Consider the following 16,051-nt stretch of genomic DNA (forward strand, 5'->3'; position numbering starts at 1 on the left):
AGTGGGCGGGGGGGCAACTACCGGGAGGGCCACTCCCTTCACGCACAGCGCTGGTGTGCCGGCTCAGAGCAAAGGCGACTCTGTACCCGCCGTCTCCACCAGCCCACAGCGCCCCCTGCCCTCGACAACCGAGGGCTCCTGCCTCGAATTTCCTGGGGAAGACGCGCCTTCAACAGAGAGAGGGGTGGGCCCGCTCGCCATGCCGGCAGCACAGGGACCTGGGGCTGGTGTAAGACCACGGCTCGGGGGGCACACGTGGGTTCCGTTCAGGCTGACGGAGGCCCCCGGGGCTCCAGGAGCAATGTGGGGGCCTGCGCGGCCCCAGGCCCGCCCCGCCGTTTACCTTCCTCTGCTTGTGCCGAGCGCGCTTGGCGGCCCGCGTGCTGCTCACGGGCTTGGTCTCCGAGCTGTTTATGAACTGCAGCAAGTCCTCCACCCTGCGATGGTCGACCACACTCTCCCGTTCCGAGAGCTGGTCCGCTTTCTTAGGCTGCTCCTCCTTCCTCTTGGTCAGCCGTAAACGGAGCTTTTCCCTCATTTCCGCGTAATTTCTACTTGTGGGTGCAGCTGGAGGCTAAGACAGATGAAAACGTGACTAGACTCGAGTTTTCATGACTGTGAATGTGACAGATTTCAGACCGCAGCATTAAAAAAGAATTTTTTCTTATCACTCAAGTACCCCATGTATGTCAGGAAAAATGAGTAAAAGAGAAGCCTCCCATCACCAGTTCCCCAAAGCTAGTATCCTGGCACGGCCTGTCGAGCTCCATAGGTTCAGGGAGATCGGGAAGAGGGCGCCCAACTGTGCCCACAGATGGTCATTTTCAAACTAAAAGGAAACGACTGTCCACACTGCCTGGTCCACTCCTAACGTGACAGAGCTCCTAACGTGACTACCTTTCCACGGCAATAAAAGGGTCTATAGTCTTTCCGCGTCCACTCACAGGCTTCCTTTCCAGTGGTGAAAAGCTCTCTCACCGACTACTAACCCAAGTGCGTCCGGAGAAGACGAGAGACAACTCGAACTGCCTGCTCCTCCACTGCCCGCCCCAGGCAGCACGCCCCACACCTGCCCCTAAGGGCGGAACGGCCGTCCCGGACACCGCGCAGCGTGGACGCGTCTCGCCGGGCGGCGCCGTCGAGCCCAGCATGTGTGACACAGAGCCCCACGGGGCTGCCATCCATGTGAGCACGCCCAACCATGCCCACACGTGGGTCGGCAGTAGGTCTGACCTCATCAGCCATTCTAAACACCACAATGAAACGCAAAAACCCAGGGAGAAAATACTCATAACTAACTCTGGGCAAGTATTTTTCATTATTTCTGTAGGACAAGTACAACCTAGAAGCGGAACTGCTACTTTAGACAGTCCCTGATTTTATTAGTAACTGAGCTGCAGATAAAGCTTTACACACACCCTAACCTCACCCTGGGCTCAGCCTGGTGTATTATTCCTGCAGAGAAGTTTGTACATTTCACCACTCTTACTGGAACGTGCAGTTCGCAAACGCCCACTGCCCAACACTAAGCTGGCTCGGGGCAGGGCCCCGCCTCGGGCAGCGCAGACATGGGCACTCACCCCGCCGTGCCCGAAGAACTCGCAGTAGCAGCAGTCGCAGTACTTGCCCTCCTTCTGGTTGGTGGAGGTGGAGGTGCTGGAGCTGTGCTCAGAGCAGCTGTCCTCGTCTGCGCTCTCGTCCCCGTCGTCCTGCTGCGGGTCGTACACGCCGTTCTCGCAGCGATGCCCTTCGCAGTCAGGGTCGCTGCAAAACCACGCAGGGCCCGTCAGCAAGCGGCCTGCCCCACAGAGGCACGGGCAAGGTGTGGGCCTGCCCACCAGGGCCCACGCAGGAGGCACAGCGTGAGGGGTCACACCTAGAGGGGCTCGGCAGGCCCACACACGTCCCTTCCCCTCACCCCCGCTTCATCCTGGAGGTGTGTGTGTGTATGTGGGGGGTGCTGCCAAGTTCAAAGGGAACGAAAACCGTCTTCCATTAAAACCTGTCGAGCATCTTGTATTGTTGTGTGCTCCTGCGTGTGCCAAGTCACTTGGTCGTGTCCGACTCTCCCTGACCCCACGGACCGCAGCCCCCCAGGCTCCTCTGTCTACGGGCTTCTCCAGGCCAGAACACTGGAGTGGGTTGCCATGCCCTCCTCCAGGGGGTCTTGCCAACACAGGGACTGAACCCCGGTCTCCTGCCTTGTCAGACAGGCTCCACCTGGGAAGCCTCTTGTGTACCAAATACCACTCCGAAACACCCAAGCTGCTCACGCTTGCGTCCTGGGGGGGTCAGGGAGGGCCGCCCCAGCCTCCCCGCCAGGCAGAGCTCACCTGCAGACGCTGGGGGGTGCGCTGACAGAGCCATCAGTGGGGGGGGGCGGGGGGCCCACGGGAGCAGGACAGAAGCTCTTGAGCGACTCCACGAAGCCGGGGGAGGCGGCTGTTTTGGGGAAGGACACGGCTGCGATGTTGGCCAGGTGAGGCGTGGAGGCTGCTGAGAGGGCGGCGGGCGCAAGGGCGGGCAGCGGGGCCAGGCCCGTGGGGCTGCTCCTCGGGGCCGCCGGCACCCCATGCCTGTGATCCTCCTTGTTGATGCCATGAAAGACGTCACCTGCGACAGAGATGCTGGAGTCACTGCCTGCGGCCTGTTTCTAACTTCCAGCTGCTTTTTTTGGAAACCAACTCTTGGTCCGGAAACGTCCGACTCTACAGGAACCTGCCCTTCCCCTGGGCTCGAGATGCATCGCCGTCTCGCTATGCTTACTTTCTCCCACACACACCTGCCCTGTGGCCTGACGTGGGGGCGGCAGCTGCTCGCCCCAGCCGTGTGGCCCGGGCTCCTGAGAACACACGTCTCGGCCGGGAAGCCAGCACAGCAGCCCGGCTGCGGATGCAGCGCCCCCGGGAGGATCGTCTCAGGCACAGCCCACCCAGACCTCCGGCCTTGCCCACAGCCTCTGGCGGCTTTTCCTCCAGCCCAGCGTCTCTTAAACTTCCTTTCTTCCTTCCACGACACTGACCTCTCCCGAGCTGAGGGCAGCCGCCCACAATTCTGGACCCAGAAACGCTGGGGGCATGAGTCCTGTGAAGGTAGCACGGGGTCCTCCCACCCGCCCCACCGGGGCACCTACGGCATCTGCTCCCGGCGGCCTGGCGACCTCGGTCTGCGTGCAGGAGCCGGCGGAGCCAACCCGTGGGCGCGGCGCCCAGACAGGGGGACTGCTGCCATCTCCAAACAGAGACTCCCACATCTGAAGCCTGTGAGGATGCCTACCTGGCGCTGTCTTTGGCTGGGCGCAGGGCGGCCCCTGCACGTGTGGGCTGTGCATCTGAGGCAGCAGTGAGCTTTGACCCTAAGAGCTCCCGACCCCCAGCTCCCTTTCCTGAGGACCCCGAAGGACCTGCGACGTTGGCTGGGTGCCGCCACCCACTACTTCACTCCTCTTGATGCCCACACAGCCCTAACTCTGGCTCACGAGGCCTCTCTGGGCCTGTTCCCGTGTGCTTCTGACGTCGCCTTCAAGCCCGCTCTGCCCTGGGCTCAGATCCGAGCGGTGGCACACCTCCGCACCAGGGGCCCGCACGGCGGCAGGGCTACACCTCGGGCGGGCTGGCACCCTGCCGGCTTGCTCTGCACGAGGCTCCTGCTTCAAGGTGACTGAAAATCCCTCTCCGTGTTCTGAAAGCAGTGCCCTCTTCCTCTCACAGCACACAGTGAGGAGAGTGACAAGGCGGCACGCAGCATGGATGGCAGAGCCCCGGGGGTCAGCGTGGCAGCAACATCCTCGTCACGGCCCAGAGGACACGCTCCCTTGGCACGGGCACCTGTGGGAGTCACCTGCACTGACGCCTCAGGGCACGCCAAGGAGGAGGCAGCCCCCTAGGGAAGCGGGGCCCCTAGGGAAGCGGGCCCCGGCGAGCGGGCGGGCCTTACCGAGGGACGGCGGCCTCTTGGACGACACGCGGAACTGGCTGCTGCTGGACTGCACTGTGGTGGCCGTGCAGGACACGGAGGACGTGGCTGACGAGGTGGCCATCACGACTTTGTTTGCTTCCATGAAAGCGTCTTGGAAATTGTACAAACATTTCTTTTTCGCAGCAGTCTTTTTCTCTTTACTGTCGGAAACTGCAGCCGTTTCACTGCTAGATGGGGGCGGAAGCGCTTCAGGTCTTGCTTCTGAGAGTGTCGGCCCTAGTAAGTCACTTCCTTCAGAGAAGAATGGGAAAATTAGGGCTTCCAGAAGACACGGGATTAGGTCAACTCTAAAAGGCAGCTACTGACTAAGCTACGAACGCTGGGGGCTGCTAGGGCTAGGAATCCCCGGCGATGGTGCTAGTCGGCTGGTTCGAGTCTAAGAAACACTGACTGAGCGCCTGCTATGTGCCGATTCCTATGCCAGGTGCTTCCTAAAAGTTATTTAGGGTCTTAACACTACTTTCTGAGCTTAGCGCTCTAACGCCTAACCTAAAGATGAAGAGACACTGAGGCCAGACAGGCTAAGTAACTTGCCCAAGGTCACACAGCTAGAAACCCCTTCCGAGCACAGACCAGACACCAAGTCTAGCTTGTTGTTTGAGCACATGCAGGGCTTGGGGTGGGGCCCCAGGGCTGTCCTCACACGGACGACAGAGACAGGCAGGCGGGCAGCCCTCATCCGCGCGCCCTGTCCTGCCAGGAAGGCGCCGGCGCCTCGCGGCAGCTGAGGAGGCCGCAGGGAGGTGCTTGTTAGCAGGGACAGGGCCCATGTAGGGGCAGAGCAGGAGGAGAGAAAGGAACGGAAGTCACAGCGTTCAAGCCACAGCACCCTGCTGCCCGGGCCAAGCTCTAGGGGTCACCACTGCTAGGGAGCCAAAGCCGACCACCACGCCCCGGAGCCCAGACGCGCCGCAGCCCAGGGGCAGGGAGACCCAGCGTCTGGGGCCGCAGGCTCCCGGCTGCCCAGCCCAGGGCCTGCATGGCTCTGTCGGCGCAGCAGGACGCGGGCAGCAGCCTGCCTGGGCGGAGGCCTGCCGCCCTCAGCGGAAGCCAGGGAAGGAGCAGCCTGGGACCTGCGGGGGAGCTGCGGCAACAGGTGGCATCGGCTCAGCTCAGGTCTCTGTAAACTCCAACGAAGGTTTAACGAGTTCCTTACCAGAAATTGTATCTGGCAAGTAAGTGCCAGGGTTCCAGTTCTTATCATTCATCACTTCTGATCCCCAAAGACTTATAAACTTAGAACTAGTCCACTCTGGAGTGCTCCCAAAACAGCTCGGGTAAATATGGTCTTGAAGAGATGCACTGAATACCTGATGTTTATTTGTGTGATTCTGAACAGGTGCTGGTGGTAAAGCCTACAAAAAAAAATGTTCTAATCACATATCAAAATTAATATTCTGTTCACCTAAGGATTTAAACTAAAGACAAACCAGTCGTTATTGAAACCTGGGGGGCACGCGTGCCGCCAACAGGCGTGCAGGGAACACACCCCGTGGAAGGCGCACTTGAGCACACCTGGGGCCGCCCATGACGGGCAGCGGCCGCCCATGACGGGCAGCGGCCGCCCATGACGGGCAGCGGCCGCCCATGACGGGCAGCGGCCGCCCATGACGGGCAGCGGCCGCCCATGACGGGCAGCGGCCGCCCATGACGGGCAGCGGCCGCCCATGACGGGCAGCGGCCGCGGATGGAGACTCGGAGAGCAGCTGGGGCTCAAGGGGCTGACCGCACACACTCAGGCAGCTCAGGGACTGCCAGTGCCGCTCCGGAGTCACGTTTTCAGTGAGGCCATCTGCACGAGGCCTGCTCCAATGGCTCACTCTCACCTGGCGTTTGGAGAATCACCAGTCAGAAGTCCCTGTGGAGCCACTGGTAAGAGGTCAGCTCTGGCCCTGTTCCCTCACAACTGGGCAGAGTGCAGAAGTGTGGGAACAGATGGGTTCGACACTGAGCTGAGCCCACCCTCCCAGGGTGTGGAAGGAGAGCCCTGCCCAAACGTCTCCGGGCTGACTGGCCGTCAGCTGCCCCCTGCACGCCTGGGCGTCCTGCCCCGCCCTGGCCCGCAGCTGTGCCCCTGCCTGACGCCCCTCCCTCGGCGCGGCCAGAGCGGGCTCGTGGAACGTGAGCGGGAGCGTGGCTCTCCATGCTCAGGCTGGGCCGGTGGCTCCCCACCCCCTGACGTACAACCAAGTCCTGGGGGTGGTGTGGCCTGCCTTGTGCTTCTGCTCACTTGGCCTCTGGACACACGGTCTGCCCTCGGCCGCCAGACTTCAAACTACTGCTCGGCCCACAGTGTGGCTCACGGTGACCACCTCCTAAGAACGTCCTAACTGCAGCTCACGACCCTGCTGGCCTGAGTGAACCTCCTGCCACAGCCGAGCCGCCACGCCCTGGAGAGGCTGTCACTGCCCCCCTCTCACCCCCTGGAGCCCAGGCTGCGGTGGCCTGCCCCAGCGAGCCCACGAGTCCAGGATTCTCCCTGTCAGCGCTCAAGACTCACGTCCAACCCACTGGTGGCGCAACTGCCTTGCCTCGAATTATGGAAGGTGCCTGGGGGGCGGGGCCCCCTGGAGCCTGGCCCTGCCGCCCCCGCATCTCGCTGACACCAGCACACGCCATCACCCCATCCCCACAGGTGTGCGGGAACACCCCCAGGGACATGGATGTGAGCAGTGAGTGTGCTCAGCTCCGGGGTGGCGGGGGAGGGGAGCACTGAGGAGGACCCCCAGGAGCAGAACCCCAAGGGCCAGGCTGGGCAGAGTGGAGAAGGGACAGGCCAGAGCACAGGGCCAGCCGGCGTCCAGGCACAAGGGAGTCAACCGGACGGGCTGAGGGGCCACGGAGAGACACGCACGTGTGCCTTCTATCCTGGGGGGCTGGGGGGCACAGAGGGCTCTAGGCAGCAGGGTGAGGCGGTCTGGTCAGCTGGGTGCAGAAGTGGGCCTGTGGCGCTCTGGGGGGAAGAGCGGGGACAAGGATGACACGGGGCGGTTAGTACGGGCGGGGGGTGGAGCGCTGGCGGGCAGGGAGGAGGGGAGGGTCTGTGGCCCCGCTCCCGGGGGCGCGTGTCAGGGCCGGAGCTGGGCTGAGCTCTCCCCCCGTCCCAGCCTCTGGGCTGCACGGGCTAAGGGGTCACGGGCCAGCTCACCCTCTCCTAGCTGTGTGACCTCAGGCAAATTCCTCCATCTTTTTGTGCTTTAGTTTCCTCATCTGTAATTTGGAAACACCCACCTCCAGGGGATGTGGTAAGAATTAAACCAGACGGTGCACGTCGAATATTCAGTGTCGCCTGGCCCAAAGGAAGCGTTTCCTGAGCGCTAAGTGGGGGTCTCCCTAGACACAAGCTAGCACCCCCAGCCCAGTTCAAGGTGCTGCTGCCCTCTCACGGGGCCAGGGCCGGGGATGGGGTCCTTCCGCTCGGGCAGCTGAGCAGCTGAGCACACCACCGACCCTCAACGGGCTCAGGCAGACGAAGGTGGAGGGTGAGGCGGGAGCAGATTCGGGACTTGACAGGGGGAGGAAGCAGGGCAGACCAGATGCCCAGCACCATGGCAGGAGCCTGACCTGCTGACCTGGCAGGAAGTCTCAGGGGCAAAGGGCAAGGGCAAGGAAACTCCCAGCAGGCGTCAGTCTCCACGGAGCAGGGACGGAGCACGAGGCACTGACAAATGGGAGGCTGCAGTGCTGAAGGCCCCAGGGCGCGCAGAGCCTGCCGGGAGGTGGGACGGCCTGTGCCCGCGGTCAGGCCGGCTGGCTCAAGACGCAGACTCACAGGCAAGCCCCCTAAGAGCCCGGGGACAGCGAGTGCCGCCTTCTCCCCGAGAGCGTCCGCTGACGGCCTGCACCACGCCACCCATGCCTCTCCGGTTTCTGCTCAGCCATCAGCGCTCTGCCCCGCGCCACCTCTCTGCAGGCCCACCCAGAGGCTCCCGGGCTGGGGTCTCCCCTCAGGGCCGTTTGTCTGCACTGCGGCTACTACTGCTATCGAGGTTCGCCACAGCGTTCTGAGTTTTCAAATTTGATCACGGTTTTGCCTTCTCTTTAGACAACGCGATTTCTGAAAGCAAGGGCTGGGAGTACCGTCTGTCTTTCTCTAGCAGGCAGCACAGGGCCCGGCACAGCCTGCTGCTCAGCGAACGCTGAGTGGAGTACGGGCTGGAGCCACGGAGCTGCCACATGGAGACATGAGCTGGGGACGCTGTGCGTCTGGCTCAGAAGACCATGTATGCAGAACAGGAGGCCCAGTGGTGGAGACCAAGGGCAGCGGGGGCCGCAGCAACCAGGCTGCACCTGGGTGGAGGCGTCTGCAGAGGCCTGCCCACCTCCAGAGCCAAGGGCCTCCTTCAGGAGGAGAGGAGGCCCCTGTCGCCAGACCATCCGGGGGCCACACCACCATAAAGATGTGAACGATGTGAAGCACGTGTGAACAACACTGTTAAATTATAACACTGACTTCAACCTTTACATACAAACCCTTATGGCTGTAATCCACAGAAGTTCTGATGTGTTCTTCACTTTGAGACAAAACTGATTCACAGGAAAGCACAACTCTGCTCTAACTGGACGCCCAGCCACACTAACTGATGACTTCAGCGAAGCACACTTCTGAATTTACGCACGAGTCGTGAGACCCAGCCTGTCCTGCACGGAGCCCAGAGCCCGGGAGCAGTGGATGGAGCCCCACGCGGGCGGCGGCTGCTGCCAACACCCAGCACCCGAACAGGAGGGCCGCCAAGTGCCCAGCGAGCAGGGGCGAGAGTCACTCTCCACTGGGCGTCTCCTCAAAGGCTCCTCAGTGCTCCTGCCAGAGAGGAAGAGGCAACACCACCACCCTCCTTCTGCTGTTTCTTAGCCCAGAAGAACTGAACTCAGTAGCACGGGCCGCAGCCCCGTCACGACCGGCAAACGGCGATCAGCTCACGCCCCTCTCCCCACAGTCTTCTCCGTCCTCAGACTCCAGCGGAGCTGACACTTGCTCCCCGTCTAACTCTGCGAGCCATGTCCGCAGCGGCTGCACATGAGGGGCCCGGTGAGGGGGTGAGGGGGTGAGGGGCGTGCATGCCCACGGCCGTGCGGGAGCCCCGTCCCCAGGCTCCCTTGATGCACTGAACTCACCCACCGCTTCCAGGCCACCCCGTGCTCCTGTGGAGAGCCCGAGACAGCGCTCCAGCCCCGTCCTAAGGGGGCAACTGCTTCTTGACACATTTTCCAGACAGGAAGGACACAGCACGTAAAGCCGGGGGCCTCGAGCTCGGCCCCGGGCCAGCGGCAGGGGAGGAGCAGGCACACGGTCGCGGGCTCTCCTCTCTCAGGTGGCGAGTCCTCCCCCGCTCTCCTCGGGTTTTGTCCGTCGAGGGGAGACATGTCCCAGATCCCAGACAAACGGCACAGGACACCTCTGTAACCAGGTGCTGAGCTACAGAGAAAGCAAGGGAAACCGTTCACGGGGAGCTGGTAAGAACACAGCAAGAAAAACCAGCCCCAGCGGAGGTGCAGGAAGGGATGGGAGCCCTGCGGGCGTGCGCACCGCGGTGGCAGAGATGAGCAGACAGCCCTGAGGTCCCACGGGAGGAAGCAGAGGCAAGGGGAGCTGGGGGGCCCGGGGGCCAGCACACCAGCAGCACCTCCACACCAGCAAGTGGGGTCCCCTCCCGAGGAAGCACCCCTATTCAGAGTCTGCTGAGCATGCATGACCTCACGATAAAAAGGGTTAGTGCCTCACAGCTTCATCCAAACACAGAGTAACTATGTGTGAAACGCTCACAGAAAGGAAAGATGAAAGAAAAGGTGATCGAGGAACCAAGAGAACATAGAAAGTTTCTAACACATTTGAAAAATAAAGCTCAGAAATAAGAATTACAAGCAGGATTAAAAACTCAAACTTACGGAGTAGGTTAGACACAGCAGGAAACCCACCAAGCTGCAAGAGTGACCCAACAGGAAGTTCTCAGAACAGAAGGTGATCAGGCTGGGAGGGACCACGGGTACAGACAGCAGGGCGAGAAGGCCTGGCCAGAGGTTCAGGAAGAGACAGCGGAGCAGTGGACAGGGACACCATGAGGCAGGCAACCTGAAACTTCTCGTGTGCTACGGACAGGAAACGCGGTTAGCACCCAAGAACAAATTGGTGCCATGAACACAGAGACTCTAAGAAAGAGTCAAAAAGGAGTGCTAGAAATAAAAAACGCGGAGAGAAAAACCAAGACTCGGCAGACTGAACACAGCCGAGAAGGAAACCGATGAGCCTCAAGACACGACAAGAGAGACTTTTCAAACTGAGATGTGAAGATAAATGAGAATTTAAACACACAAAATCCTCCAAAAAATGGCACCAACAATGACAAAAAAAGAGAACAGAACGTCCAAGAATTTGGGACCCTCTCAAAAGATGTTCCACACAGGGCTGGAGTCCGCAGGAGCAGAGCAGGCAGGAAGGAGGCCTGGAGGAGTAGAGGACGTCCAAGGGACAGCCAAGGACGTCCCAACTCTTGACCGGCACCAGAGCAGGCCAGGAGGCTCAGAGGGCACCAGCAAGACCCCCACAAGACCCCACCCGGGCGCAGCAGGTCCCAGCTGCAGGAACCCAAGCCAGAATCCTGGAAGCAGCCTGGGGGTGGGCTGAGGGGAACAAACCCTGTCCTACAGAGCAAGGGACACAGTCACAGAAGATATCTCACTCAAACCACGCAAGCAGGAAGAGAGCGGGGTTAACCAGGTTCTAAGTGTTCAAAGGAAAAAAAAACAAAAACACCAACCTAGAATTCTGTATCCAGCGAAATTATCCTTCAAAAGTGAAGGAGAAATAAAGACTTCCTCAGACAAACAAACACTGAGGGAATGCGTCTCCAGCAGACCTGCCCTGCAAGAAATGTTAAAAGATTTTCTTCAGGAAGAAGGGACATAATATAGGTCGGAAACTTGGATCTACATAAAGGAAGAGAGAGTGGTGGAAAAGGAATAAACATACGGAAAATAAAATCTTTTTTCTCACTGTTAACTGATCTTAAAAAAAAAACACTGCAGGAATAATAGTAACAATGTACCAGGTGATTAATGTTGGATAAATGAAAATGATGACTGCACCGTCACAAGGGACAGGAAGGAGGAACTCGGAACAACCTCTTACAAGCAGCTCAACTACATACAAAGTGGAGGAGTAGTGTTGGAAGCGGCCCTAGTTTAGTCAGAAGGTGCTTTCTAATACAACTGCTAAAATGGAAAAAGAGGTGTAATTGATATGCTAAGAAGAAAGAAAATGAATCAGAAAATGTTCAAGTGAGAGTAGAGAAAGCACAAAAGGGAGCCTCTGGCAACAAATAGAAAATAGTTACAAACACCAGTTCATCCAAACACACAAAAAGCAGCAGTGAGTGGAGTAAGCACACCAATGAAGACACAGAGACGGCCAGAGCGTATCAGACAACAAGAAGCTCCCCCAGCCCCCAGAGCCCCGAGACCCGACGGTGCCTGTCGGCAAGACCGCCGCTGTGAGCAGCAGTGGCAGATCACCCCAGGCAGCGCTCAGCGAGGCCACAGGCGCCACACGGCCCGCAGAGAGCCCAGGCCGCAGCGCGAGGGGCCATCCCCGGCTACCGCAGGGCCGGCCCTCCAAGAGCACGCGAGCGGCCCAGACACACGAGCGTCTAACAGCAGAGCGCCGAACTGCGCGGCACCAAGTCTGCGGGGCCCGCAGCAGGGCAGGCAGACCCGCCGGGGGCTGCAGCCCCCCCCCCCCCGCCCTCCGCAGCAGGGGCCCCGCCCTCCGCAGCAGGGGCCCCGCCCTCCGCAGCAGGGGCCCCGCCCTCCGCAGCAGGGGCGCAGCGGGGCCAGCCAGCACACTCCTGGACCCCACACCGCCAGCCAGCCGCTGCCTGCCGCACACGGAGCAGCAGAGCACCACTCGTCCTGAGGGACAGAGAGCACCTGCCGAGACGGGCCCCCTCGGGCCCCAAAGCAGCCCTGAAAGGCAGACTAGAGACGCAGGGCGCGCTCTCAGGCCAGAAGGGAACTGAAGTAGAACCAGCAACAGGAAGACAGCTAGAGAGCTCCCGAATATTCGGAAACTAAACCTCCTGTCACTTAGTCTTCATGTTTTCCTTCAGTATTTCATCACTGTGTTTACCTCCTGCAACTACTCACCATTTTTAAGCGACATTATTCAACATACAAATTATAAACCTATCAGTGGTCATGAAGACTTCTGAAAACCGAACTAGTCTTCAACTCTTTCTAATCTCAAGAAAATAAAACTTTAACAGTACCCGTCCCAAGCGTTTTAGGTACTATTTTCCCACAATAGCAAAAGCATGAATTAGAAGAATTACCGTTAGAGTGACATAGTCCTAAAGGCGACAACTAACCAGAGCAGAAATTCCTAAAAGCCCTGATGACGCAGGGAGAGGAGCTGGTCAGAAGAGCCTCAGTGGGCACAGCTGCCCACACCTGGGGCTGCCCCCGCCTGCATGGGGCAGTCATCTCGCTGAGAAGCCTGCTCTGACGGAGCTGAGGACAACCATGTCCTTCCACTACAGCACAGTCCTCCTCCACCAACCCCTGTAGGGCTGGGCACGCCCTGATTTAGGCACAGACGGAGCCAGAGCACACGACTAAGTCACACTAACTCAAAGAACACACACCAACTTTGCAGACCCCATGCAGAGAAACGCTTTTGTACCAGGCACAGACCAAGCGCTCTGGCAGACACACCTTGTTCCTGCAAGGAAAGCGCACCCAGCTAATGCATTTCAGTTGCACCAGTGAATAGTCTTGGCACTAACAGTGAGCAGCTAAAACACAGCCTCACAGCTGCCCCTCTGCAGTATCTTCGACCCATGAATCTTTCTCATCCACCTGCTGGATTACAGTTCGGTGGTAACAGACAGACTGCGACCCAGATGATGCTTTCCCCCCTATATTCTTCTATACACGTTGGTAACATCCTGAGAAAAGGCCAAAATCCAGGGGATAACTCAGTTTTAACTAGAGTGGGAATAATAAATGTCACTGCTTTACTTGAAGATTTTTGGCAACTATTTCTTGAATAATTTCTACCAGCACGAACATATGAGAGAACATTCTACACCCTCTTCTCTGGGTGGTTCCCTAGGGACTAGGAAATGGAGCTCTATTTAGGTAAGAACAAGGAGCAAACAGCTCCCAAACTCATATACTCACCTGAGGAAAAGGGCGACGGATTGGGCGGACCATACAAACAGCCTGGCCTTGAATATAAACGTGAATATGCTACTTAAAATGACCCGATTAACAAAGGTGTCATCAAGAGTTTGAACTGAGCAATGAGTCAGAGAATGAAAGTCGCTCAGTCGTGTCTGACTCTTTTCGACCCCATGAACTATGCAGTCCATGGGATTCTCCAGGCCAGAATCCTGGTGTGGGTAGCCTTTCCCTTTGCCAGGGGATCTTTCCAACCCAGGGACTGGACCCAGGTCTCCCGCACTGCAGGTGGATTCTTTACCAGCTGAGCCACGAGGGAAGCCCAAGAACACTGGAGTGGGTAGCCTGTCCCCTCTCAAGTGGATCTTCCTGACCCAGGCATCGAACTGGGGTCTCCTGCATTGCAGGCAGATTCTTTACCAACTGAGCTATCGGGGAAGCAACAGTCAACCTAATAAAATTTAAGCATAAATTCGAGTGGTTACCAAGCACTTTTTATCACAGAACATAACAACAGGAGGATGCTCTATAATAAACCAGCGACTACCACGCGTGCCCTCCCCAGCAGACAGACAGCAAGCCCCGGTGAGGGGCGGCGTGCGGCCTGATAAGATCCCCTCTCACGCCGCATGCTCACTTTCTATCACACTAGAGAACCGCTGTCTATGAGCAGAGTTTGGGGAGAGTTCTATTTTTGACTGATTAGAGCTAATAACATTAGCCAGAATAACTGATAAAAAATTAAAATTTATGACATGAATCAATAAAAGTAAGTTCAAAACAGCTAGTGAGGCAAAGCTATCTAAGGTACGAAGAAGGAAACAAACCTAACGATCTCACTGCAACGTCTAAGGCGCTCAGCACGAGCCTCAGGCCCTCTGACAGGAGGCGGCACGTGCCACCCTTCCCAGCCATCACCCCTCTGTCCTGCCAGGCCTGCCCGGCTGCCCCCGGCCCCTCACTCACCTGCCGGCAAGCCTCCGCTGCACGGCGCCCAGGGTCCCTGCTTCAAGCTTGCGCCTTTCTACATAACAGTCCTTTAAGAGGACTGTCATTTAAGACCCTGTGGAGCCCGGCCAGTGTTAGAGGACTCATGCTACGTTCAAGCTATGTTACCCGCTACCGCCAGGCCCCGAAAAGCTGGAGAACTGGGCTGCTCTCTGGGGGGGCAGAGGCCCTGTGGTCCCCAGCTTAACTCATTATGCCAGTACCACCCTTCACATCCTGGTCAATTCCTAAGGGATGAACCATGACGTCCACAATTGTTTTTACAAGTGTAAAGGTTCAAAACTCCAGGAGGTTGTGACATTATGGTAAAAAGAAACATTTGCAGACCCTCCCATGAGCATGGCTGCTGCCCGACACAAGCCGTCACTTTATGGATCTGTTTAAACACGCTCTCAAGGTCTAAGTGGTGCGTGAGCGCCCCGGCCCTTTCTGCACACTCACCTTACTGTGTGTGAAGGGGGGCGCTGTGTACAAGGTGGGGTGGATGAGAGGGCGAGGCAGGTGTGGGACGGCGTGCACGGGCGCGTGCCCATGGATGTGGGGGTACAGGTGCAGCGCCGGGTGTGCGGGCTTCTCGGGGCTCAGAAACTGGTGCCCGGGAGGCAGGGCGCCAGCAGCCATTGCTGACGGCGTTAATCCAGACGCCTCTTGTTTACAAACATGGCATTCACAAGCGTTTGGAGCTTGTTCTGCCTAAAGGGAAAGAAAAAAAAGAGAGTTCTTAGTGAGTGAGTCCTGAGTATTCAGGGAAACAAAGAACGACAAGGACTGAACGAGTCAGCCACACAGGAAACAGAAAGGCAGCGGGCCGCCCTGACCCCCCGGGTGGACGGGCCCCTCCTCGCGAGGTGGACGAGGGCCCCCAGGACTGGGGCTGAAGAGGCCTGGAGAGACAAGGCATGCGCACCTCACCCCGGCTGGGTGTCTGCCAGGGCGGCAGCCTCACCCGTCTGCATCCCGCGCCTGTCTGAGCAGGGCCGCGGGGACTGCAAGATGGCGGAGTGGAGAGGGAGCTGGGGGCAAGCACAAGGAAGCCACTGGTGCCAGGCTCTGCTGGGCTCACGGTGCCTAACGGGTGGCCACACAGAGGCTCTTCAAAGGGCACCAGAGACGGGACTTCCGGCTAAGGTGGAATGCAGCCGTCGCTGACTCTTCTCCCTCAAAACAAGTGCAAACCTGAAAACAACTGTCAGAGGCAAGCGTTCTGAGGCTGGAAATCGACCAAACGGAAAACACACTGAGAAGTGTTTACTCACGGAAACCTGCTAGAACTTCTACTTAAGCACAGAGGGGGGGTCTAGCTTTCTTGCCCAGGGCTCTTCCTATCCCCAACTCCCTACACCCTTTAAAAACTAACTAAAAAACAAAACAAAAATAACATAATTCAAGAATCGATAGCAAAATTAAAAATGGTACACTAAAATTTTGATATGAAAAAAGGAAGCAGAGACAGAGGTACAAAAACACAAGACACAGAAATGACCAACACAGTGGGAGGCGAGGGCACCACCACAAAGGACACCAGCGGTGAGTGGGAGGCGAGGGCACCACCACCAAGGACACCAGCGGTGAGTGGAGCACTCCAAACAAAAGGAGAAACTGGCGGACAGGGTGAAAATACAAGATCAAGCTAAAAGGCTGGAGAGAAAGACACAAAGAAGCTAAAATTAAAAGGGTAAAAATTCATAAAACATGCACACAGTATCCTGAAGACAGCTGGAATGGCTATATTAATATTAGAGAAAATAGTCTAAGATAAAAATAACAGCAGGGAGATATTTCACAGTGACAAAAGGGCCAATGTATTAGGGAGGCAGAACAGTAATTATATGGACACACATTAAACAACACTGTCCCAAAATGCATGAATCAGAAACCGGAGGATTTGAAA

At 58.0% G+C, this 16,051-nt stretch overlaps 1 protein-coding gene across 4 annotated transcripts in view; it reads right to left on the bottom strand.

Moving 5' to 3' along the window:
* The window catches only part of FAM193A (family with sequence similarity 193 member A), a 149,594-nt gene that overhangs the window by 17,453 nt on the left and 116,090 nt on the right, over positions 1–16,051 (bottom strand). For 3 of the 4 annotated variants that reach the window (XM_052641609.1, XM_052641610.1, XM_052641608.1), the window contains exons 13-18: positions 14,602–14,853; positions 5,135–5,333; positions 3,937–4,209; positions 2,334–2,613; positions 1,581–1,764; positions 344–574 (exon numbers count right to left, since the gene is read on the bottom strand). In XM_052641609.1, the coding sequence (XP_052497569.1) occupies positions 344–574; positions 1,581–1,764; positions 2,334–2,613; positions 3,937–4,209; positions 5,135–5,333; positions 14,602–14,853 (1,419 nt within the window). The remainder of the gene's footprint in view (positions 1–343; positions 575–1,580; positions 1,765–2,333; positions 2,614–3,936; positions 4,210–5,134; positions 5,334–14,601; positions 14,854–16,051) is intronic. The other variant, XM_052641611.1, reaches the window with a different exon arrangement.

The sequence above is a fragment of the Budorcas taxicolor genome, chromosome 6 (genome assembly GCF_023091745.1).
Source record: "Budorcas taxicolor isolate Tak-1 chromosome 6, Takin1.1, whole genome shotgun sequence".
NCBI classification, from domain to species: domain Eukaryota; kingdom Metazoa; phylum Chordata; class Mammalia; order Artiodactyla; family Bovidae; genus Budorcas; species Budorcas taxicolor.